The following is a 26,409-nucleotide window of genomic DNA, read 5'->3' as shown; positions in this document are numbered from 1 at the left end:
GTCAAAAACAAAAGTAGGAGAAAGAAAAACTATCCTCATGAGTGTAAAACATGTGGTACAGATGCATTTGACTCTTGGAGAGGTCCTCCGCTAAGTTTCAGGAAAACAGTTATGGGTATAAACATAATGTTGCTTTGGATTAAAGCGTAATGAATCCAAAGTAAAATCTCAAATGAAAACATGAAAGTGACAATAGACAGTGACGTGGTAGATGACATGGACAGGTTTAAGGGGTGCTCGGAGGAAGCAGGCTGCGTGGGGCGTCATTAGGCAAAAGACCAGGCTCTCTGCGAGGGCTCTTCATAATGACTGAACCCTCATCCACTTTCCCTTCTTCCCCCTCTCCCTCGGGAGCAAAGCTAGCGAGGAGTCATTTCAATTAGGTTGATTTCACCACCACAACAAAAAAGCTTGCTGCCACTCTCCCTCTGCCCTGAGACAGCTAATCTAATCCAAACTGAGGCTTCAGACAGACAAAGGCATGGGGAAGGCTCGCTGGATGCCTGGTTGGATGGCTAGATGGATGGCTGGATGACTAGATGCTCCGATATCAAGTGCATCAGGAGGTCTCATCACTGACATAAAAGGACTACCCCCTGAACCTGAAGAAGGGGGATTCACGAAAGTAATTTTAAACTCTTTGTAAGTGATATATCCAGTTGTATTAGCCTTTCATCCTCTTTTGTTACAGCTCACAGACATTTCCTTCACAGGTTTGATGTCTGCATGTCACACTGAATATAGTTAGCAGAAGCAGGGAACAGAAATGAGAGATCTGTGCAGTTCCTGTAGTTAATGGTTTCTCATTCTTTTGTTCTAATGCCACACATCAAAGCTGCAGACGCAGGGCTTGGAGGTTGGGGGGGGGGGGGGGGCTGCTGGAGGGTTAACACAGTCTGACCGGGCACACTTCCTGATCTCTGTTGGCTACTCCTGTTTCTCCCTCCCCGACGGGCAGTCCACTCTGGGTCTGTACGTGCCCCTCAAGCCCTAATCGCAGGTCACCATGTCAACAGGGAGAGGGACACCAGACCCTCTGTGACCATGGCAACGATCTTTCATCCTGTGACATCACAAAAGAACAGAGGAATCTCCCAGAGCAGATCATCTAAGCCTTGTGTTGGGGTCACACTAAACCAATCCCATTAGTGAACTAGTAATAAAACATACTCTGTCACACTCAGTGGCCTTTTCCTTTCAGGTTTAATTAAATGCTGTGTACCTATTTAAATAATAATTACTTAATAAATATGGGGAACGTGTTTCTGTATTAAACTCAAACAACAATAAACAATAACCTGCTATCCTGGGCATGCAGGACAACATAATATATAGGACTGCACAGATGTCTCACTGGAACACTTTCCCCACTTTCTTTCTTATATCCAAACTCTAATTACGGTTCTGTAACATGCACTTGCACAAAGTGAGCCATAACTTTACTTCTTTACGAGCGTGCTACGGGTCTACGTGAGACTCCGTTACTATTCCAACAGACCAGTCTTCCAAAATTATACTGCACTGCTACAGACGGGAAGAATGGAATGAGAGGCAGCCGTGGGCGCTACCAAATGTCCGCCTTGGGGGAAGGCTGCACTTCAGTGACGCCATTATTATATTGATATATACAAAGAGAATAACACCCTTTATGGATAGGTACATATCAGAAATAGTAAGTGTACCAAGAAAGTGTAATTAATCGTTTATAAAACCCCTTTTAAGGCATCATTTTAACGGCATGGATTCAGTTCAACCCCCACCCGTAGTTTGGAACTTCCAGCATTTGCACATGTAGGCTATTCCTACTTGTTACAGTTGTGTTCCGACGGGATAGAATGTGGATCGCGACGCACGCAACTCTTTCTCTGTTCAAATTAAAAACTTATTTTTGCTTCTGATAATTTGGATTTACGTAAACGTTAGGACACTTGAATACGTTTTTATGGAAAGGATTATACACGCTTGTTTTTTCATTAACGGTGAGTTTTGCTTTAGCCTACTGATTTTTAAGATTTTCTTAGTAATTTGCCTCTCACTAATTCCTTCACTGTGGACTATTCCATCCACTATGCGTAGATTAGGCTATTTCGCCCGCTTCAAAGCAGAATTTTGTTCTCAAACGCCTTTCACTAAATAGCCTACAACATTATAGTTCAACATTCTTATAAACAGACACAAGTTTGATACAACTCTGTTCTCATAATCACCGTATTCGTATGCTTCAGATGGATGCTGTCTGTCAACATCTTTTAATACCTTCGGTAGGTTTAGTCACCACTGCTAGCCACCAAAACGGAGTGTTTGCTCGTGCGCATATGAGTTTTTCTGCGATTTTTCCACAAAATTGTCCCATAACATCACTGAGGCTTTTAAGGTGTATTGCTGTTTCTAATGCTTAAATTTTATTTTACCTGGTTTCAGTAACGTTCACAAGTAAGACGGGTAAATAGGATTTCAGAGAAATTCAAGGATGTAAATGTCTTGGTAGGTGTTTGAAGCCAGTCTTCCAGTGGTCAGAATGCGAGTAGATTTGATCGTTGATTTTATTGTAGGGGACTACAAGACGAGTAGGTATATTAGAAGATTGACTGCAAATAGCTTCTTTTGTGGTAAAACAGCTAAGCCTGCACATCGGTTTCTTATGTTTGCATCCCGGGGACTTCCCCACCTCCTTGTCATCAGTTCGGACAAACTTACATTGTTTCAGTACTCAGGAATGATAACGATTGCCTCTCTTCTTTTCGTTGTAATATTAGACCAGTGATCGTTCTGACAAATACAGTGAAAGTCCAGTAACCGTGATTCGGAGCGTTTGATGGTTAGAATATATCCCAACCTACATCAACAATGTCACGGTTTTCAGTGACAATTCAATTGGATTACACCGGACCCTGTCTCTCTCGCTGTCTCTCTCTCTGTAAGTTTTTCCAGTCTTTGGGTAATGTTACATTAGATTAATACTACATAGTTTCCTTCATATGGATTCATTAGTTACCTTCATAAACCACACGCACATGCCAGATTTTGTTTTGCTGTTGTGGAGGAAAATGGAGGGAAAACAAGTCATGCTTTTGTGATTATTTCTGTTGCTGATCGAGGGAGCAGCAGGCTACTAAAATACAGGGATGTGAGGCCCAGATACTTGAGTTAAACGCTGCAAGTGCTGTCTGGACAGGAAGTCCCTTCTCCTTCAACAGGAAACAAATGAGAGACAAGTATAAAGACAAAGTCCACTTAAAAAACAAAAACAAAAAAAATCTCTCAGTCAATGCACAATTCAATTGGTGCATATTGTTGCTCAGTGAATACTGTATCTAAGGTCCCAACACGCAAGACTTGGCCTCGGAATCTCCTCCTATTGTTCTTCAATGTCCTGGTCAGTACCAGACATTCCTCTCTGTAGACTTCCTCTTCACCTCACCCACATCTGTGATGGCTGACTGTGCACCCTCCATCCTACCATGTATTCAACGCCGCTGGTGCACCAGTACACCCTCCATCCCACTCTACCTCAACCAGTGCATCATACTCTGTGGCCCAAGGCAACTCCTCAACAAACTGCTCCACACAAAACAACTCCTCATTGGACAGCTCCTCTTTAGACAACAACTCATTGGACCCCTCTCACGACATCACTGGACAGCTCCCTACTGTACGACATTATGGATGCTGGTACAGGGCCTTGTCTGCATGGGCCTTTCTGGACTGGTGAGATTTACAGAGAGAGGGAAAGAAGGGGGGGGATAGAGCAAGAGGGACCGAGAGAGAGAGAGAGGGAGACAGAGAGAGATAGAGAGAGACACTAGAAAGCTCTCCCAGGATTTGCATTCGAGCCTAAGCCTTTTATCCTATCTCGTACTGGACTACTAGGCTCTTCAGGAATATCCAGCTCCTCTTAAACAAACAACTCCTCAAGAAAAATGCTTACTCTGACAGAGTCACTGGCCTTTGCTTGGTAGCCATGCCCAACTCTGCCGCCGAACATTCAGCCTATTTCTCGCAGGGGTCTGCGGATCTCCATCGTCATGTGAAGCATTGTCGTCCTCGCGACTTTGCCCGAGAAGCGTTCCTGACGGATGAAATGTCAGAAGACTCGTCTCCTCGTCAAAGGACAATATGACACAGCGGTGCGAGACTGCAGCCACGCCGTGAGAAAGGATGAGATTACCGTTAATCCCATTGACGAGGAGAAACCCAATCTCTCCTCCGTTGCTGGCCTTATCGCCACGTTTGCAACGCGGATGGGAGTTTATGCAAAAGATCCCTCAGGTGTGTAAGTCATCCAGATGCCCGGGGCTCCCAGATCAGAAACGTTCCCTTCTTCACTCCTCACAGCACCTTTCTCATATCCCTGTGTGAGATATACCAGAGAGCTAACTAAGAAGGAAAACAGATCTCTCTCTTTCTCTCTCCCTAGTCCCCGTTCTTTCTCTCTTTGCCGCTCCCCTCTACCCCCTCAATCTCTCTATTGCTATCCCTGTTTCTCTTTCCTCCCTTTCTCTTGCTCTCTCTCCCTCCCTCTCCCTCCCTCCATCCTTATCCCTACCTCCATCTTTCTTGGTGTGTTTTGCTTCTGTCTACGTGGCTTCCTGTTCCGTGCTAGCTGACTTCCAGAGAGCTCCTCTGCTCATTTCCAGGATGTTGACTGTTGCCAGTGACCCCTGAAGATCGTACCACTATAGCTGTGGGTCCAAATTTCCAAAAGTATCGCTTCTAGCCTATACAAAGAGTGTGTATAACATCCTTCACGACATGTATAGGTTGTTATGACTTTTTCGTCCCTGACAGAAGGATTTGTCACAAACAAAACCACCGGGTGCGGGTTGGGGTTGGGTTGGGCTGATTGCAGTCTATTTTTCAAAGCCTCCTCTTTTGGGCCACTTGTTCTATTTTGAGTGGATATAATGGCTGGGGTGGTTGCTGTTCTGTGTATGGGACTCGTAATGGTAGTTTGGTAACTTGTGTATCCTGAGCTTAAACACTGCTGAACTGTGTGTGTGTGTGAGAGTGTAAGGGGGGTGGGGGGGTTATGAGCAGCAAGAATGACTGCTGACTCTGTTTCAACATGTCGCGTCGCACTGGCGGTTTGAGGTGTGTGCGTGCATGTCTGTGTGTGTTGTACTGTATATTTCACACTCCCTTCCTCAGAATGCATGGGAACCAGTTGGTAATAATGCTGGATTCGCCACTTAAAGCTTCCCCTAAAGGTCAGTGCAAAACTTTCTAGAAGGTCATACTGGCTCTGCCTTTGATCTGGGAACCTCCACCTATGAAAGCGCTCGCAGGGTTTTTCAAACTGAGTCCCACACTTCTTCTACCAACAGTGACAACTCTTACCATGGCTCCAAATTGCATTATGAGATTTCATGGATTTTATAGTAGTTTATAGTCAGGAGTTAGCTACAGAGCTGTACTATAAAGAGAGGTTCTCATAGTGGTGCTGTGTGTGTGTGTGGCTCTGGCCTTGACTGCTAATGACCATGAAATCTGATCAAATAATACTCCAATGGATTTACTCTCTCAGTCCAACATCTGTAGGTTGGAAATGGATATTCTTGAAATAGTCCCAACAGTGGATCCACTGTCCAACATTACCGAATACAAATAGTTTAAGTGATATTAGGGCATAAGCATCAGCAAAATTACAATAACAACAGTATGAATGTAGTAAAACAAATGTGTTCCTTTCTTGATAGTTGATGCTTGATAAATCCACACAAATTAAGAAATAAAGCTCCCACCCTATTCTTTTTTCTCAATGATCAGACAGTATGCAAAAATGATCAGTTGTCTCTCCAGCAACCCGCACACCATTTGATAATTCCAATTCCATTCAAATTCACCCAAATATACTCCAAGCTGTGAAAACAGATGACTGCATTGAAACCAAGACCAGCTGGAAGCTTTATTTACATAATCACTTTTCTCGTTCTAAGAAGAAACCCCGTTACACATTGCAGTGCAGGTTACACGTGTCTGACTCTCTACCTCCTTGCTCGGAAGACATCCACGTATCGCTGTATTCCTACGTCTCTTCCCCCATGCGTGTGTGCAGGCCCCAGAAAGCCCCTGGTGGCTCATGGTTCTCTGTGTTTCATGGGGCTGTCGGGTATAAGCACGTAAAGCAGTGAAACTCGTTGAGTCAGGGGAGTCTACTGTGGCGGTGGATGTGGACCAGGGCAGCAGGAGATGGTGGTGGTTGAGTCAGGGGACCAGGGGACCAGGAGACGACCAACAGCAGAAATTGTGCGAGTCGGGAATCAAAGCATCCATTGTTGGAATGGGAAGCAGATGTTAGTTTGGAATTTTCCTGACTGCAGACGTTTTTTATTTTTTTCATCGCTGAGCTTCGAGCGCTCCATCTCTCACTCGTTCTCTCTCTCTCTCTCTTTGACTCTGCCTTCTCCTCTTGCTTCCTCCTTCTCCTCTTGCTTCCTCCTATCTCTTCCTCCTATCTCTATCTCTCTGCCACTCCCTTATCCTCTTTCTCTCTCTCTCTCTCTCTCTCTCTCTCTCTCTCTCTCTCTCTCTCTCTCTCTCTCTCTCTCTCTCTCTCTCTCTCTCTCGCTTTCTGTCTCTCTCGCTTTCTGTCTCTCTCGCTTTCTCTCTCTCTCTCTCTCTCTCTCTCTCTCTCTCTCTCTCTCTCTCTCTCTCTCGCTTTCTGCACATACTTTATCTGAAACAGTAACAGAAACTTCTGTCGTTACTGCCAAGCCTGTGTATGTCCCTCCCTGCTTGTAGCCAGTCCGGTTGTTCTGGCTCCACCACAGCCTCGGCCTCGTTCCCTCTCCAGTCCAGCACGGGGGAGCAGGGCTGGCTGGCTGTGTCAGAGGCGCTCTCTCTCTCCGTGTCCCAGCGCCGGGTGTGGTGTCATGATCCCCCTGTGGCCTGCCACGTTGACAGGACGTGGGACGGTCCCTCTCCCTGGATGAAGAGCAGGAAGTGGTCCCTGGCTGCCCGGCCTGGGACAACAGGGTTGCATCACCGCTCGCTGGCCTTGAATAGGTTCTAAAAGGCAGCAGTAATGTCGTGATCCAGGCCTCTCCCCTCTGGGCTGTCTCATAGCTTCGCGGGCAAAGGACGAGTCATTCAGTTCCCTGCCCAGGACAAGCATGTGGACAGTGGATAGCAATGACCTAGGTTTGGTTTGGTGGGGACAGACATTGATTATTAGCACCCTATAGGCTTAACACTACCCTAGCTCTGCTGCTAAGTGTTGGTGGGGATGTTTCAATGGTCTTTTGGCATTGGTCGGGACATGTCCCTACTTTCTGCCTCTACCCCACCCCTATAGTGGATACACCCCATCTGGGGGAAGCCCTGTGGGTCAGCGTTAGATCTGACACTATGACGCAAATGCTTTTATCCAAAGCGATGCAGAAGGGATTTGAACCCAAGACCTCTTGATCTTCAGGGAAATGATCTTTTACTGAGCTACATCCATCCCAGTCAACCCATGATGGTGGGGACAATGACGGTGGTGGTGATGGTGACGACCGTGGCTGCGTTTCCCCCTCCTGAACGAGGAATCCCCTTCCACATCACATGACATGGCCAAGCTGTAGTAACAGCACACAGGCCGTCAAGTATCACATTTCCACCTGAACACGGAACACGATACGACTCCTGTGGAGGTCCTTTCAGGCACCATCAGAAGCTTGTGTGACTTTTTCACCTGCACACCACACGTTTGTAAACACCAACGATCAAACCCCATGGTTATCTTCCCAGCCCAGTCAGCTACTTAAGGCTGGTTTTAGATTACATAACAAAAGTGCTGTTGACTGCTGCTGGATAGTACACAGCAGAGTAGTGGAGGGAATGGCTCGGTGGTTAGAGCATTTGACCGGTGATTCAGAGGTAGCAGGGTCAAACTCCTCATATCCTGCATGTCAAAATGGATTATAGTTTCAGTTAAGTAAACCCATTAATGATAGTGAGAGCCGGTCAGATTCATCTTTCTTACTGTATGTTGAGTTCAATTCTCTTTTGTGTACTTTGTTACTTCTCTTCATAACTTTATTAGCACTTTATCAAGTGAATTCAAAATATGACTTTATTATACAGTCGGGGAGAGAGATGAAGGGATAGGCCTGATTAATCTGCCGTATTGATTTTGATTCACTTTAACTACTTCATTAACACTTAAGTACATAAAAAAAGGAGATATGGAGGGAAAGGTCTGGTGGAGCCGTAGAGCTGGAGGGATCGATCTGATGTGTCTAATACAGTAGAGGAGAGAAGTGGAGCAAGTGATCCAGTTAGGTGTTTTCTGTAATTCCCCCCCGCAGCGATCACACACCCCAGCTGGGCTGCTGGAGCTGGTGACATATGGTGGTGCACTCCAGCTACCAGCATACAAAGACACTAACACACGCAGATATGCCCCCCCCCACACACACACACACACACTAACACACAGTCCCACGTACATGCATACATTCACTCCCCTCCCCCCCCCCCCCCCCCCCACACACACACACACGCATACACCCACTCTCCATCCCACACACTCACTATCTCACACACACATACATGCACAGACACAAGTACACGCTCACACATATACACATATACACTCTCTGTCTCTTACACACACACATTCCTTGCATGAAGCAATGAGAAATGTGGTGTGGACCGCTCCGGGTTCCCACAACAACAATAGAGAATAGAGGAGGAGAGGACAATAGAGACCTCACTGCAGTAGAAGTTTAGAGGACCTAGCTAGAATGGCCACTATGACAACTGAACGACAAGCCGTCAACAGCAGTTACTCTGTTACCCTGGCTATGACCTTTCACCCCAGTCCCCATGTTCAGGGACCTGAACCCAGATAGAGGCTCCTGTTCTGCATCAACATGTCTGCTGGGAGTACTTAATGATTAGTTATTCACCGCAGACAAATTGTTGGCTGTTATGTTTATGAGGTGCATTAGTTTTTTATGACGATTCTCAATTTGGACAGTCGGGTACATCTAACCTGAAATGGGAACTGCTTCTCTACTGTGATTCAACAACTGCTTATGGTATGGGTTACTTTAACATTTGTTCATAAAGCATCTAAGGCCATGCTCTCATAGTGAGCATATACAGACCATCTACAGATGCCATTTGCACAGTGTCAACACCTCGGATAAACAAGTATTTAAGTGGACTTACTGTGGAACCTGGAATATCTCTATGATAGAGATGTTTCTCATTGTTGGCTCACTTTGCTGATTCCAACAGGAAGAGATCGTTAAGCATTGATTGTTTTCTAGCGTCCTTGTGTTTTACCCTTGAGCATTAGTACGTCAGGAAGGTGTGTGTGTGTGTGTATCCGGTAAGAAACTGAGAGGGCCAGGCGAGGGCCTTCATCCCCAGAGATAGTCCTTTACACATGCATGTGTGTCTGTGTGTGAATATAGATCGATTCTATCGTAGATCTTCTCCAGTGAATATTTTTTGCTGGATTCATAGCTCCTAACGTCACGACCCATACTGTGGTGTACCTAGTATTTATGTCGCTGTGTCTAATCAATCATTTTTGGGTATGTGAGTAACACCCTCCCTCCCCCTCCCCCCCTCCCCCCCCCCCCCCCCCTCTTTCACACCATCAGAGCATTCTTTCGAAATTCTCCAGACAGATGTTCAAACGTTCTCCAGGAGTCAGCGACAAGTCCTTAGATCAGACACACGAGGATGAACAGGAATGCTCCCCTCCCTTTTGTCCTCACTCCTTAGGCCCCCATCCTCCTCCTCCCACGATTGTCACCGCCGCCAAAACTTCTCTCTCGTTTATGTGTGTGTGTGTGTGTGAGGCTGAGATTAGAATGCTGTCTGGACAGCAAGACATCTTGAGAAGTTGAAGGCTCCTTGGCTGAATCATTTCGAGTTTTAACCAAACCTCCATTTTAGCTCTTTCCCCCTTTCCACATGTCTACAGAACCTTGTATTCCTCTCAGACAGCTGTAAGCAATTGATATTCATTTAGTAACGTTCCAGTGTCTACGTATGTATTAACACTAATGTATTGATACTTATGTCCCCCAGTCTTTCCAGTTTCTGAGAGTTCCTCTCAGACAGTTGTTGAAACGGGATATTATTCCAAAGACGTGCCCACATGCTAACGTGACACCTCCCTCCGTCTTGCCTCCACAGTGTCTGAGGGTGGCGTGCGCCCTGCTGACCTCCATGCCCGGTCCGGTGTGTGCTGCCTGCCCCTCTGAGCCGCAGGGAGCCCGTGTGTCTGGCTGTGCGTGGGGCTGGAGGAGCAGCTGAAGTAGGGGTCACCCAGGAGCTAACCAGGGGGCCACCAAGGGACCAGTCAGGGGCCAGCCAGGGGCCCAGAGCCCAGACGCGTGGGCCAGTCCTGTCCCAGCCACAGGAAGATGAACAAACTGAGCTTCCACAACAACAGAGCCATGCAGGACCGCCGCTGTGTCTGCGTGTTTCTCCCCAACGACGACACGCTTAACGTCATTGTCAACGTGAGCCCTGGCTGTCAAACTGCACCTCTCTCCTTAGACTAACCTCCATCATTTTATGGACCACTAACCACTTATATTTTATTTTATTTGATGGCAACTTATATTTTATTTTATTGTATATTTTATTTTAATTGTATTCCACTTAGTATTGCTAGTTTATGTATCCTTAGTATAGCTAGACCATATATTTACATTTAAAATTCCTATATGTTTATTGTATGCACCTTCCTGCCAAAGCAAATTCCTTGTCTGTGCAAACTTTCATGGCGAATAAATCCCATTCTGATTCTGATTCTGATTACCTGCCATTTGATGGCAGCGTGACCTCTGACCCCTCCTCCTACTCTCTGACCCTTCCCCTTCATCTCTTACCTCTGACCCCTCCTCTGTCCAGGTGAAGACCCAGTGCCAGGAGCTGTTGGTCCAGGTGTGTGACCTGCTCAGACTGAAGGACTGTCACCTGTTCGGCCTCAGCGTTATTCAGAGTAAGAAGCATGGCTCTCGTTACCATGGAGTCTCTCTCACCTCTCTGTGACGGCTGACTTGCCAGCGTCCCGGCCTCTATAGCTTCTATTGTTCTGGCACGTCACTGTTGTTTTATGAGAACAGAGAGGTTGGTGTGTGTGTGTGTGAGTTGGGGGGGGGGGGGGGCTGGGTGTATGTGTAGGATGAGTCCCCCCCCCATCACGTAGAAGCAGGCTGGCGGTGACAATGTCGAGCAACTGCAGAGGACAGCAATTCGCCTGGGCAGTGTTGTCAGACAGCTGCCTCCCAGACGAGCCAATCAGACACGGGCAGGCCAGTAGAACCGGAGCCAATGGTCCTGGCTGACGGGACATTCCTTGACTGCTTGTCTAAACAGAATGAAATCCCCAGCCAAACAGCGGCCACCCACCTCCAGCTCGAGGCCACATGACCCTTTCCTCTGCCCCAGCCTCCTGCCCCCTCTGCCCCAGGATTCTGCCCCCAAGCCTCCCCCTGCTCTCCCTCCAATCACAGCCCTAGTTGGATCCCGAGTGCCAGGCGCTCTGTGTGGTTATAAACAGTTTCCTCTCGCAAGGAAACTCAGTCTGAAAGTCTGTTTCTTTTCTGTTTCGCACGGCTGCAAGGCTCACATACTTGCGTGTCAGGCCTCTTGCCCTCATCTCATTGGTTAATTTGTTATTTCGAGTCTCCGAGGGCTTGTGTAGATTCACGGCAGGCCTGGTGGATCATCAAAGCAGCTCAGGACATGCTAGGAGAGAAGATTGAAACATGACAAAGAGACCGGCAGAAAACGCACACACCTGAGGGAACCAGAGGCTCAGTACAATAAAGAATGCCGCCAGTGTGGTGAAGGGATTTTTTTTTTCTCTCTGAAGCACTCTCTTTGAAGTTGTCTCTTACTTCAGGGACCAGTCCGGCACACGCACACACACGCACACACACGCTTCTGAGGTGACAACAGAGCAGAGGTGCTGTTCTTACCGTTGTTAACCCTTTTCTGGCCTGTTTTTGTTCCCTCCAGATAATGAGCACATATACATGGAGCTGGGACAGAAGCTCTCCAAGTACTGCCCCAAAGAGTGGAAGAGGGAGGCTAGCAAGGTATGTATAGGTAATATAGAACACAGAACAGGAGACATATCAAATATCAGGAGAAATTCATGTAACACTGTATGATAACTGCATATGACACTTTAATGTCACATTAATAACAAGCATTTTTTAAGACATCGTGTTAACATTTCAGAACGAAGTGCTTGTAATAAGCGTTAGTTAGGTCCTCAAGTTAGTAAGTAAGTCTTATTAACACATATTAATGTTAATAAGCATCTTATTAGGGCCTTATTATCTATTTAACTTTAGCGTATTGCAAGCACCTGGAAAATAAAGTGTTACCGAAGTAGTTTAATAGTTCATTCATAATATATAAACATGATACTACCAAGGATTTCGCTAAGGAATCCATATTCATGTGTGTTTGTGTTCCAGGGCATAGACCAGTTTGGGCCACCCATGATCATTCACTTCAGGGCCCAGTACTACGTAGAGAATGGGAGACTAATAAGGCAAGTCAAATCACTGAACCTTCCACACTCGTTAAACAACCATTTGCCTTTGACACTGTGCTTTCTATTATCAGTTATGTAATGGATTGACTCAGTGGAAACCTCATTAGAACTTGGTGATGATGATGAGACTCTTTTGGAGTGCATTCTTATTTCCCGCAGGGAGAAGATGAGAGACCATTAAACCCCAGTGCCCCTTTCTGGCACAAGTTAAAGCACAAAAAGGAACTCAGACTCAGCATTTAATTATTTTTACTCTCTGTCTCTCTTCTTCTCTTTTTTTTGTCTCTCTCTTTCTCTCTCTCTCTCTCTCACACACACTCACACTCACACACACACACACACACACACACACACACACACACAGTGACAGGTCAGCCAGATACTACTACTACTGGCACCTGAGGAAGCAGGTGCTTCTGTCCCAGTGCATTCAGAGAGAGGAGGCCTACTTCCTGCTTGCTGCCTTCGCCCTCCAGGCCGACCTGGGCAACTTCAAGCGAAACAAGCACTTTGGGAAGTACTTTGAACCCGAGGCCTACTTCCCTCCGTGGGTGAGTAGATCTGGACTGGACGGTGCTTGGTTGGGCTGTACGTGGTCTCTATGTAAGACTGTGTGTATGTAGGTCTGAGCTTTAGTCTGTCGTTAATCATTGAAGCCTCTGAGACTCTCCATCATCCATCCGTGTGCAGACCAGGAACTGGGACACTGGGTTTTATTTCTGTCCTTGAAAGTGGCACACTTAGATAATTTGCTTCCTGGACGAGAGGGTTGAGCGCTCCTCCTCCTCCCTTCATGGTCATGGCAACCCCACCCCGTCGATTGCCTGTGCTTCCTGTGATTAGCCCAAGTGCTTCACTATCACTGCTTTGGAGCCCCGGAGACGGGAAGCGACTGTCCGATCACGAGTGTGTCGACGCCCCAAGCGACTCCTGGTCCCTCTGAGCCACTAGTGGGCACCATGACAGCGTTACCATGCCTCCCTCGTGGAGGTCACTGTGGCCAGCTGCTGTGTTTAGAGGGCGCCTCCCGGCTCCTGCTCCACAAATGAGCTCAGTGTGGTTCAGAGGAGACATCTGGAGCGGGGGCTCTTCGTTAACCTCACTGGTAGTCTCTCCCTGGCCTTGCTGCCAACCTCCACGGACTAGAGGCAGACCGGGGAGTCTCCACCACTCCCTGGCCTAGATAATGACCCCTCTCCCCCCCTGCCCCTGTGTCGTCCAGGTGGTCTCCAAGCGCGGCCGGGACTACATCCTGAGGCACATCCCCAACATGCACAAGGACCAGTTTGCCCTCACCGCCTCCGAGGCTCACCTCAAGTACATCAAGGAGTGCGCCCAGCTGGACGACGTCACGGTGCACTACTACCGCCTGTACAAGGTGAGACGGGAGGGGCTCCCGAAAAACATCCGCATGGTAGTCGGATGGTGATGTCACAGAGGGCTTTGCACGTGTCCACAGACCAGCAGCGGTAACCAATCTAAACCCCCGAGGAAGACGAGAAAAACGAATCCAGCTTATGGAGATAAGGCGTGTGCAGTTGAACATACCCTCCTACTATATATCTGGATGGGTCTTTATCTGACTAGCATAAGTATGCCTAGTATGTTCCAGTAACGATAGCCCTTCGATTCCTGGTATTGTTTAGGGAGCCTAAATAATATTTAATGAAGAAGGCATTCGCACAGTTATAGGTAACTCGTAATTTGCACTGTCCCGTCAATCGTGTGAAACAAAGTGTAAACTGCTTGTCTGTGGATTTCCAATATAGGTTTATGGTGTGTTGATAGTCATAACAAATGTGTTCAGAGTAGGATGAACAGCTATTGACCCATGTACAGTCAACAGGTAATACTTTATTTGAATAGTCTATCTAGAATTACAGTCCAAGGAGTATGTTATCTTAAGTGGTTGGTACTTGTGATTATCTTAATGGGCTCTGTGTCGACTCAAGAGGATAACAAGGTCCCCGTCCAACTCAGTAGACTTGGATGTGATGGTCAGTTTGTTAAAGCTTTCCATTGATTAACACGTTTCACAGGACAAGAAGGAAGTGGAGGCATCCATGACGTTGGGACTGACCTTGCGTGGGATCCAGATATTTCAGGTACTGCTTTAGAAGGCTCCTTGTGTTTGACATAAAGTGGCCATTGATGTCCACATTTACAGTAGGCGTCGTATTTTGATTTCCTCTACTGTGTGTGTCTGTGTTTTAGAATGTGGGCACTGTCAGACAGCTTCTGTATGACTTCCCATGGACCAACGTGGGTAAACTGGTGTTTGTGGTGAGTAGAGAATCTCATCATTTCCCCAAATATATATATATACATATATACACACATATACATATACAGTACCAGTCAAAAGTTTGGACACATTTTACCATTGACTGGTACTGTATATATATATTTTGTTTGTTTGTTTGATTTTAAAGCAGATGTTTTTAGACACTTAGTTGGCCTAGAACAGTGTTTCCCAATTTTTTTTTCTGGGGACCCGTATTTCAAAAGTCACAAGCCTTTGCGACCCAAGCCAATAGACATTATTCGTAAATCACAAAATAAAGGTGGATTTGATCATTATTGGACATTAATGAGGATGTATATATATATATATATTTTATTTTTATTTGTATTTATTATTATATATTTCTTTATTTCAGAACTTGTAGGCCTACTGCCATTGTTAATAAGCTATCTCAGACTGAGTGATCACTTCTCTCTGAACAATTAGTACTACTCAAGTTTTAAACAATGAAAAACAATGCAATTGAACCAGCAATATTAAAATAAGGTATCGAATAAGTACCTATTTGGACAGTAAATGTAGGCTATAAAAAAAAAAAATTGGCCCTTTTCTTCTTCTTTTCAACATTCAATTGAACCAGCATTATTGGAACAAATATATGAAATGATTACAAATTATACAAAACCTGTTAAAAACATTATACTTAACATTTCAACATTGCTAATGGGATAGGTTGGCCTGTCTGCGTTTTTGTAGCGTGTTCCAGTCCGGGGTGCAGGAGGAGAGCGCAACACTCATATCAGACGCAGCATTCAGTCTGTTACTGTGCTTTGTCTTCATTTTTGTGAGCACAGAAAATCCCAATTCGCACATATGTAGCAGTGAAAGGAATAAGCATAGAATTGCTGGCTCTACTGAGGACAGGATATTCTGATGAAATGCTTATCCAGAATGATGTTAAGGTCACAGATCCATAGTGCCTTTGCAGAGTGCGATCGCAGCTGAGCTGCAATAACTCGGTTTCTTCAGCAGGACCAAGCGTCAACTCGAGCAAAAACTCTCAAATTCAAATGGATTTTGGATCCACCTTTTATCATTCCGAATGGCATACCTCTCTGCTGGGAAATAGCGATCAAAGTTCTCAATGAGCGCAGCGAGATGAGTTTGAATAAGCGCAGAGGTGTTTCACTTGTGTGGCCGCAACATCGTGTTCATCCTACGTGCTGCAACACGGTGGCATGTAGTGACTTAGTCCTCGCCTCCTGAGTTGTGCAAGCCACAGCTTCAAGGATTTTTGGAAAGCCTGAACATATTTCCAATTAAGGAAAACGTTGTGCCGTCCCTGTAATTTCAAGTTCAGTTCGTTGAGGGACGAAAAGATATCGGCCAGATAAGACAAATTGAGAAGCCAATCATCAGTGAATAATTCGGCAAGAGCGGATCGTGACAAGGCGACCCCAAAAAAATCTCTTGCGACCCAACCGAGGGTCGCGACCCAGTCTTTGGGAAACAATGGCCTAGAAGAATCCTGTTGGAGAATGTCCATACTTGCTGTTAGAGAATGTTAAGGCCCTGGCGTACCGCGGTGTTTGAGAAATCCCCGCTCTCCCAGTGCAGGGAGGGGGAACAGTGACGCACGGCTACTTTCCTCCACGTCTGATTCATCATGGCTCCGCGACAGCCCTCTGGAACTAATCAGAGATTTAGAAAGACTTCCCTGGGCCAGAAAATACACACACACACACACGCATCTTATCAATGAAGTAAGTCTGGAAAGAGAGTTATGCAATCAGTAGCATTATCTTAATTGTGTTCTCGTATTTTCCAAGGTCTCACCCCCCAGTCTTCCTCCCCTCCCTGCAGTTTGGCTTGAAACACAGAAGCTTTATAAAGCCCCGGAGGATAGACTGTCATTACAGTCAATCCACAGGTTATCTCCTGACTGAACGGCTCTGTCTTTAAGCTGAGCACAGTCGAATGTTGGAAACCAAGAGCAGCAGGCTGTCTCTATCTCTCTCGTCAGGCTGGCATCTTCATTCTGCTAGACTGTAGATGCTGAGCCTCAGCCGGCTGGAGCAGTGTAGGGCCGTGTAAGAGCTCGTATTTAGTCATTTAGCAGACGCTCTTATCCAGAGCGACTTACAGTGAGGACAGGGACATTCCCCCCCGAGGCAAGAAGTTGAAGTGCCTTGCCCAAGGACACAACATCACTTGGCACAGCCGGGATTCTAACTGGCAACCCTCTGATTACTAGCCTGATTCCCTAACCACTCAGCCATTTGACTCCACTACTTGGGGTGGTGCTCTAGTCGCAGCGATGGACAGGCCTGCTGTGCGATCAGACGTTCTGTGAGGCTTTTTTCTGGGTCTATTTTCATGTTTGGGTGGGTACACAGTGAGCGGTTGTGGTTGGGGCGCGAGGGACATGAGGCGAGGGGCCTCTCACAGGGCCTGTCCCTGCGCACCCCAAACACAGGCTCTCACTGATGCCCCACCCTGGCTACGCCTGTGGACAGAGAGGTCGGGGGGGGGGGGGGGGGGGGGGGGGAGATGGATGGGATAGAGAGAGAGAGAGAGAGAGGGAGTGGAGAGAGGGAAAGGAGGGGAGAAAAAGTGAGGGAGTGGAGAGAAGACGAGGCGAGGGAGGACGGCAGCAAGGAGAGAGAGGAAGAGAAGAGGGAGGGAGTGGAGAGGGTGAGAAGGGGAGAGACAGAGAGAGAGAGGAGAGGCGAGGCGAGGGAGGGAGGAAAGTTGGGGAGAGGGAGGCAGTGCAGGGTGGAGGGACCGAGTTAATAAACACCAGATGTTGCGCAGATTTTGGGGGAGTTAGAGCTGGTCCTATTGGATGGCCTAGTTATGGCTCCTCCTCCTCCCTGGCATCCAACAGTGCAGCATCTGTAGCCAAGCTGGGAAGGAGGAGGGCTTTTAGACCTGGGGGTTTGCTCAGCTGGGTGCTCCTGGGGTGTGGGGGTGGACAGACACCTCCCCTGGGCAGACCGACTGGGGTGTGTGTGTTTGTGTATGTGCCTGGGCTGGGCTCCGTCATGGAGGTCCAGTTGAAGGGGGAGCAGGCCGTGTGTGACAGCTGTCACCCTGTGCGAGGTCAGCTGGACCCTGCAGATGAAACCAGACCCTACTCTGAGGAGTGGCCGGCCTTTTAATAACCAGCTATCTGACACCTCTCTGCCCACCGCCCTGGCAGGGTGTGTCTGGGCACGCGCTGGGGCTTGCCCAGTGGGCAAGCTTCGGACTCGATAAGTCCACGTTGTGTTGTGATTGGAGGTTCAGCTGTAAGGAGTGCAGTGGGAGGGTCACATGACTCGTGTTAGTGACAGTGTTGTTAAACTGCCCCCGAGGATCTAAGGATGCAGTTAATTGTGTTAATAGCTTTGTGCTCTGCTGTTCTGAAACTGCGACAGATCCTAAGCTTTCGGACACTGTTTGGGTCTGGAAGGATAAACTGAAAATGTGATTCTATGCCCCGAAAAAAATCTGCAACCCATGGCATTCTTTCTTGGTCTTTAAACCTCCCCTTAAATTTCAAAGTGGAAACACCAGCAGAAACATTTTCAGGAATTCATGGAGAAAAGCCTGCTGACATCAAGCAGTTTGCCGCTGTTGTTGCCAGGGGACATAATACCTCTCTTTTTCATTGGATTCCGACATTTTGACCTCGGCTAGATGATAAACAAACCAGAAGTGCTTCCGTAGGGCCTTTTCTTTGCAGACATCCAGCACAGGTCTGTTCAGGTCTGTGTCTGCAGCTGGATCTGTTTTGAAGATCATATTGTTGAAGCTGAGATGTCTTCACTGTTTTTAAGAATAGCCTCAGGGCCTCATTGCTGCTCTATTACAAGCAGCAATTTTCTCCTGGCTCTTTCCTAACCTCAGATGTGTGTACAGTAGCTGGTTCTTCTGGTTTTGCTCTCTTTCTTAAATGCTGTAGTTCAGAAAACCTTTCCTGAATGTTTGTCCTCCAACCTGGCTGTCTTAACTTGGATATCTCAACCTGGTTCCCCTAACCTGGTTCCCCAAACCTGGTTCTCCAAACCTGGTTCTCCAAACTTGGTTCTCCTAACCATCTGCTCTCTCACTCACTCACTCACTCACTCACTCACTCACTCTCTCTCTCTTTCTGTCTCTCTCTCTTTCTCTCTCTCTCTCTCTCTCTCTCTCTCTCTCTCTCTCTCTCTCTCTCTCTCTCAGGGGAAGAGGTTTGAGATCCTCCCAGACGGGCTGCCGTCGGCCCGGAAGCTCATGTACTACACGGGCTGCCCCCTCCGCTCCCGTCACCTCCTCCAGCTGCTCAGCAGTAGCCACCGGCTCTACATGAACCTGCAGCCGCTCCTCAAGCAGGTCCGCAGGCTGGAGGAGAGCGAAGGTAACCCCCCGCCAGGCTGCCACGGAGATCAGTCTCTGGGTTAGACCCTCACGGTGTCAACATGTGTTGGTTATCAGGGGATGGATGTGTGACCTTGTGTGTTGTCGTTGTCTTGCTCTGTCTCTCTCTGTCTATCACTATCTCTCTGTCTTCTTTTCTCCCTCCCTCTCCGTCTCTCTCTCAGATAAGAAACAGTACCGCGAGTCGTACATCAGCGACGCCCTGGACCTGGACATGGACCAGCTGGACAAGCGCTCCCGAGCCAGCGGCAGCAGCGCGGGCAGCGCGTCGCACCACAAGCGCCTGTCCTCCCGCCGCTCCACGACCAGCCACGGCAGCTCGCACACGTCTGGTGTGGAGACGGACAGCTTCCAGGCACCCAGCCAGGCCCCCCACCGGGCGCTGCGCACCTGCAGCTCCTCCACCACCAGCCACGGCTCCTCCCACACGTCGGGCATCGAGAGCAGCGGCAAGGAGCGCATGCTGGACGATGACGGTATGTCCGCCCCAGTGGCGCCGTGCCTCACTGCTGGGGGGGGGGGGGGGGGGGGGGGGGGGGGGGAGTCATGGGGGACAATGTGTGTGTTATAGTACCTTTTGTGTGGTAGAACCATGTAAGGTGTGAGTGACAGAACCGTGTACCACGTGTGTGAGGCCTATAGGGAGCGTTGCTAAGCTCCTCTCCCTAACCGCAGAGATCGAGATGCTGGTGGACGACCCCAAGGACTACGAGGAGCTGCACGAGCTGGCCCTGGAGCTGAGCCAGGACCTCTGCATACACATCACTGAGGACATGCTGACCATGTCTCCTGACCAGACCAACGGATACTCTGGTACACACACACACACACACCACTCAGTACACACACACACACACACCACTCAGTACACACACACACACACCACTCAGTACACACACACACACACACCACTCAGTACACACACACACACACCACTCAGTACACACACACACACACACACCACTCAGTACACACACACACACACCACTCAGTACACACACACACACACCACTCAGTACACACACACACACACACTCAGTACACACACACACACACTCAGTACACACACACACACCACTCAGTACACACACACACACCACTCAGTACACACACACACACACCACTCAGTACACACACACACACACCACTCAGTACACACACACACACACACACACCACTCAGTACACACACACACACACACCACTCAGTACACACACACACACACACACACCACTCAGTACACACACACACACACCACTCAGTACACACACACACACACCACTCAGTACACACACACACACACACACCACTCAGTACACACACACACACACACACCACTCAGTACACACACACACACACCACTCAGTACACACACACACACACCACTCAGTACACACACACACACACACACCACTCAGTACACACACACACACACACCACTCAGTACACACACACACACACACCACTCAGTACACACACACACACACACACACACACACACTCAGTACACACACACACACACCACTCAGTACACACACACACACACACCACTCAGTACACACACACACACACCACTCAGTACACACACACACACACACACCACTCAGTACACACACACACACACACCACTCAGTACACACACACACACACACACACCACTCAGTACACACACACACACCACTCAGTACACACACACACACACCACTCAGTACACACACACACACACACCACTCAGTACACACACACACACACACACCACTCAGTACACACACACACCACTCAGTACACACACACACACACACACCACTCAGTACACACACACACACACCACTCAGTACACACACACACACACCACTCAGTACACACTCTGGATTACTTCAGTACAATACAGAACAACATCTATTTTATAGTTCAGTCATTTTAAGCCAAAATGGGGATCAATCTAGGACAAATTGCAGCAGAAGCAAACTCAACTGATTTTGTATCCTCGATATGTTCTGAGTAAGGAAATAAAAAGCATACATTATTATGCACTGATTGCCCATGTTAACAAACAATAAAAAAAAAACATATAATACATTTTTTCTTTGTCTTGATGCAAGTAATCAACTCAGTAATTTTCATGGTGATATCTAAAGGTTAAAATGTTTACTCTATTCACGTGAGAAAAAGAATGAATAGGCGTATGAATAGGCTATATTTGGTTCTTTTTCGAAACTTTCCCCTAATGGGATTCTTTGGGGCTTTTTTTCCTTACTCAGGACATATTGAGGATACAAAATCAGTTGAGTTTGTTTCTGTTGCAATTTGTCCTACCTTTTTTAATAAGATGACTGGACTATTAGTAGATGTTGCCACATTGGTGTAACTTCTTCCTTAGGCGCACACACACACACACACACACAACACAGTTTAAGCCACCATGTCAGGTACAATGCACACATATACTGCCTAAACGACCAGTACACACACAGACACACACAGTCTAGATAATTATACTACCTCTGTACTCATACGCCTATTCATTCTTTTTCTCACATGAATAGGGTAAACATTTTAACCTTGAGATATCACCATGAAAATTACTGAGTTGATTACTTGCATCAAGACAAAGAAAACATGTATTACAAGTGTTTTGAAATTGTTTGTTAAAATGGGGAAACGGTGCATAATCTAATTTGGTATGTGCTGATTTGCATAAATACCACAACAGATCTTAACGTTTGGTTTAACAAGGTGAAAATGTCTTGTTGAAACTTGTTGACATATGACAGTAAAATAATTACTGTTAAGGTCTGAATGGAACCCATTTAGGCTACCCATGAGCATTAATACAGAGGCAAGAAGAAGTACTTTAAACCAGCCTTTATTAATTATTATTGTAGAGATGGGATTTGGGGCTGGGTTGTTTCACATACAGATGTTCCCAATAAATTGTAGTTGATCACCAGGTATGTTTTATTAATGTAGGTTGAATAATCCATGTAGGAGAAACAAAAGGTAATCTTTCTTATCTGAGTGACAGATTAGTGATGGTTGAGTGGACCTTGAAGGAATGACTGAATCTCTGCCCCTTAAGGTGACATTTGTTTGCCTCTATAGTCTTTTACTGTAAGATGTCAACAAGATTCTACGAGACATTTTCACCTGGCTACATCCAATGTTCAGATATGTTGTGGTATTTATGTAAATGAAATGACCGAATACATTATTATGCACTGTTTGCCCATGTTAACAAACAATTTCAAAAAACTTGCAATACTTTTTTTGTTTTTCTTGATGTAAGTAATCAACTCAGTAATTTTCATGGTGAAATCTAGATAATGACGCTACCTCTGTACACGACACATTCATGATCGTAACTGGACACATACAACCTCTATTTTGCATCAACCGGAACAATCCTTTCACACTCTTCCTACCTTGCTTCATGACCATTGTGCCCTGGAGGAGGCAGCGTGCTGTCGTGTGACGTGTTCCTCTCGGTGCTCCTCAGGTCTCGTGGTGAAGGACGTGAGCTCGTCCACCTCCAGCTCCTCTGAGACCGTGGTGAAGATGAGGGGCCAGAGCATCGAGTCTCTCCCTCAGGTGACACCTGGTAGTTGTAGTCAATTGTAGTCCTTTGGCAGACGCTTTGATCCAAAGCGCCTGCCAAGAGATTTGAACCTGTAATCTGTTGATTTGATTTGCAGTCCAACGCCAACGTTGTTGTTGCACTGTCTGGTTCTTTGATGCTTTCTGTTTCTCACTGCAAATTTACTCATTCGAATCCCTGCATTCGAATAAAAGAAGAAGAGTACCATTTATAAAGCTGCTCTCAACATGACTTTGTTAAGATGTTAATTGTTTTTTTGTTTTTTTCGCTCCACAGACATCTGTGTGCAGGAAGCCCCAGACGTCAACCGACCGGCACAGCCAATCCCTGGATGACGTGCGCCTGTACCAGAAGGACTGCCTGCAGTGGGCGGAGCTCTGCCAGGACACGGCGCACAGCTACACCTTCGGCTGCGCCCAGGAGCATAGCGACGGCGGCGGTTACCAGGGCCTCGCCGATCAGTGCAGCGGCATCCGTGGCGACCAGCACCCCTTCCCCATCAAGAGAACCAGCAAGTACTTCTCGCTGGACCTCACCAGTGACGAGGTGCCCGAGTTTGTGGTGTGAAGGAGGGAGCAGACCCCTCCCCACGCTCCGGGTAGACCCAGAGACACTTCAGGCGAAGCTGGGAGAGGGAAATGGGGGCATGTCTGACTCCATACCTGATAACATAGACTCCTTATGAGGAAACTGCTGGCTCTCCGCTAACCAGAGTTAGCGTACCCCTGGAGGCGACAGACTAAGACAAATAAAAGCCACAAGTCCACAAAGGAAGCTGCCAAAGTCGGATTTTCTCGAATGGAAAACCATACCATTCAGGCTGCGTTGAATTTAACCCATGCTTCTCCACTGTGACACACGTTGGGAATTGGATTACAGGAAAACTAAGGGAATACTGAGGAAATTCATAATCCTTATCTACAGAAACCTAACTGTTTCCAAACGTTTCTCAGGTTGTTCCTTGATGTTTATGTAGGGACGTTTCACTTTTGCAAAGAACTTATTTCTCAATCGGTTTGAGTGAAATTTTGATCTGCTCTATCTGGTATTGATCAACAAAGGCAGTACACACCCACCAACAAACAGTCTGTCATAGAGATTAGACCCCCTTATCTGAACACCACATGGAGAAGAATGGGAGTTTTGGAGCTTTGAACCAAAGACAAGCTAACGCTAACATGTAGAGACCATGAGGCTCCTGGAGGTCCTTGTCATGGTTGCAGTTTTTAAAGCAATACAAGGAAGCGCCACCATGACATCAGGACAGAGCCGAACCACATCAACAGGAGGTACCTTTTGCTCTTTAGAGGAAGGAACGATTGTGTAATCTCCCTGTTTGTTAGCAGTGTGCCACTTCACCTCTGCCCCCACTTTGACAGGAAGCGCGATGTGCCAACACCTCCCTCCTCCTCCTCCTCCATTGTCTCCTATGAGCAGACGAATATGAACCTGCCCACTGTGCCTTCAATACACTATGCAGGTCTTGGAACCACAACCTTGCCTTGACAATCTCTCTCTCTTACACACACACACACACAGTAGTAAACCTCACAGACGTGGACCTGAGTCAGAGAGCTGGCTTTGAAGGTCGGTGCGCTTTAAGCCACTGTTGGCCAGAGGTCATAACTTCATGAAACACACCTTGAACAGACCAACCAGTAATGGGTGGATTATGTCTCGCTCTGATGATGTCATCCTCTCAAACTCAACCTTCAGAGAACCCAGGCGTGACCTGAGTCAGTGTGGTGGTGTTCCTCGACGTCAACGTCTCTTAGAATTGCCAGCCTGTCTGAGGCATGACGGGCCTCCCCATGCCCTGGGCCCCACACCTGTCTTCTGGTCCTCACACTCCCTGGTCCCCACACTCTTGGTCCTCCAGCATGCTGAGGAAACAGCAGGTCCTGACACAAAATGGAGCCGCATTCATGACCAGGAAATGAGGCCGACTTTCAGACTCTTTGTTTTTTCGTGAAGGGGGGGCGGGAGGGGGAAGTAATCCAGTGGTTTTTGTCTTTTGTCCTGAACGCCTACAGTATGCTATTTTTTTTTTAAACTGGAAGTTCTAACATTTTGTCATTTTAATAGATTGTAAGTGTAGTATTTTTGTATGCTGCATTTTAGAAATGTGCTCTATGTTGAAAAGGTATAATGTGCGTGTGGTTAATGTCTTTCAGTATTATAAGCAATGTATGTGACAGTGTTACAAACGTGTGACATCAGATTCACATGTCTATATTGTCTGATATTGTGGGCCGTTTTCACCTAAAGATCAAGTAAATTCCTTTTTTTGGAAACGTTTTTTTGCCGTTGACATCAAGAGCTAGTTGAGTTGTTGAGTTAGATTGTTTCACAAGGTGCGACTGCTTACTGTCACGTTCAAACAACCATTCTGAATAATATACATTTCTCTGTTCTGAATGTTCATGTTTTGGATTACCAGTCATTTCCAAAGAGTTACCCCAGTCAAAGATGCTTAAACTGAGGGTTTAGTTGGACAGTCAAACGTTAGGAGGGCATTCAAAGCAGCTATTTCAATTTAATTTCCCACATGTATCTAATCTTTCCTGGAGAACGTTAAATAGCAAATTAGGCTTCCTGGATTATTTGGAATGAGCTAGAACACTTTGTACCTTAAAATGTGTGTTTGTGTGAGTATGTGTCTGTATGCCAGTGTGCTTGCGTGTCTGTCTGTGTGCGTGTGTGCCTGTGTGTCTGTGCGTGCGTGCGTGAGTGCTCGCACATCTAGAAATCCACTCCAGCTGAGCTTGACTGCTCCAAAGAAGGACAGTTCTAGAACCAGTGTTGCTATGGCGTCATGTCTTGAGTGACAAGACCTGGCAAGTCCCACTTTTCTGCTCAGTCGGACCCCCCAGCGAGACACGTCAGGGCCATGTTGGCTCACAGACACGGTCTGGCAGCAATAATGCCTGGATGGGAAAAACAAAAAAGGTGAAATGTGGAATGATTAATACACTTATGAATTGATCTTTTGTGTGATTTTAAAAAGCAAACAATAATGATTTATATTCCAAAGGAGAGGGTCTTGCTTCCCTGCTTTCATGTATTTATGAGTTATGTTGTGAGGGAAAATTGCAACTAACTGAAATAGCTTTGTAAACATATGGATATGTTTCCATTTCTGGTAACTGATGTGTCTCCTCTCTATGATAACAGTGTAATGTTTCAAGGTACATAGCCATAAAACCAGAACCGCAACTTGAGTCTTTTGCATTGTCTCTAATTCTTTACTGTGTTGACATAATATTACATAGCGATACTTAGCCTATGTAGCGTCTGTTTGTCTGCGCTAAGTGTCCATAACTCTAACCCTTTCTGTGAAAGGATTTCCCTTCAGGAGATAAACGATTGAATGAATGATATAATCTTTTTTTTCCAAACCCTCTAGTGAAAATTGTTATCATGAAGTAGCCTGGTTGTGCCTTCTTGGTACTAATGCCCTCAATACTCAATAAAACGGTACATTTGTTTGCCAAAGTGAAACCGTACTTTGTTTTCTTTTTAAAGGAGTGAAGTTGTGTGATGATGAAGCCACAGTAGGTTATAAGTAGAGTAGCCTACAGGAGGTTGCAAAGTGTGCGTGTGTTCCTTCGCGTCCGTCCAATGCATTGCGATCCAACATTGCCC

The 26,409-nt window shown here is 46.8% G+C and overlaps 1 protein-coding gene across 2 annotated transcripts; it reads left to right on the top strand.

Moving 5' to 3' along the window:
• Positions 1-1,658: 1,658 nt before the first annotated feature.
• Positions 1,659-26,265, top strand: frmd6 (FERM domain containing 6). 2 transcript variants are annotated; one of them, XM_047046397.1, is made up of 14 exons: positions 1,659-1,979; positions 10,141-10,469; positions 10,864-10,954; positions 11,977-12,056; positions 12,444-12,520; positions 12,888-13,074; positions 13,746-13,901; positions 14,563-14,628; positions 14,738-14,806; positions 18,975-19,149; positions 19,334-19,645; positions 19,845-19,982; positions 22,666-22,757; positions 23,041-26,265. In XM_047046397.1, the coding sequence occupies exons 2-14, from the start codon at positions 10,371-10,373 to the stop codon at positions 23,329-23,331; spliced, it is 1,833 nt and encodes a 610-aa protein (XP_046902353.1). In that variant the 5' UTR covers positions 1,659-1,979; positions 10,141-10,370; the 3' UTR covers positions 23,332-26,265. The 2 variants fall into 2 exon arrangements, with proteins under 2 accessions (XP_046902353.1, XP_046902360.1); XM_047046404.1 differs by lacking the exons at positions 1,659-1,979; positions 10,141-10,469; positions 10,864-10,954 and adding an exon at positions 10,962-11,801.
• Positions 26,266-26,409: the final 144 nt, after the last annotated feature.

This window comes from Hypomesus transpacificus, chromosome 3 (assembly GCF_021917145.1).
Source record: "Hypomesus transpacificus isolate Combined female chromosome 3, fHypTra1, whole genome shotgun sequence".
Taxonomy (NCBI): Eukaryota; Metazoa; Chordata; class Actinopteri; order Osmeriformes; family Osmeridae; genus Hypomesus; species Hypomesus transpacificus.
Note: the sequence above shows the minus strand (reverse complement) of the source record. Positions and strands in the feature narration are given on the sequence as shown.

Bases quoted from the DNA above. Each gene is read 5' to 3' on its own strand.
- frmd6 (XM_047046397.1), top strand. From the start codon at position 10,371: ATGAACAAACTGAGCTTCCACAACAACAGAGCCATGCAGGACCGCCGC. The intron at 12,521-12,887 runs GCAAGTCAAATC...ACACACACACAG, and splicing joins GAGAATGGGAGACTAATAAG to TGACAGGTCAGCCAGATACT. The intron at 13,902-14,562 runs GTGAGACGGGAG...CACGTTTCACAG, and splicing joins ACTACTACCGCCTGTACAAG to GACAAGAAGGAAGTGGAGGC.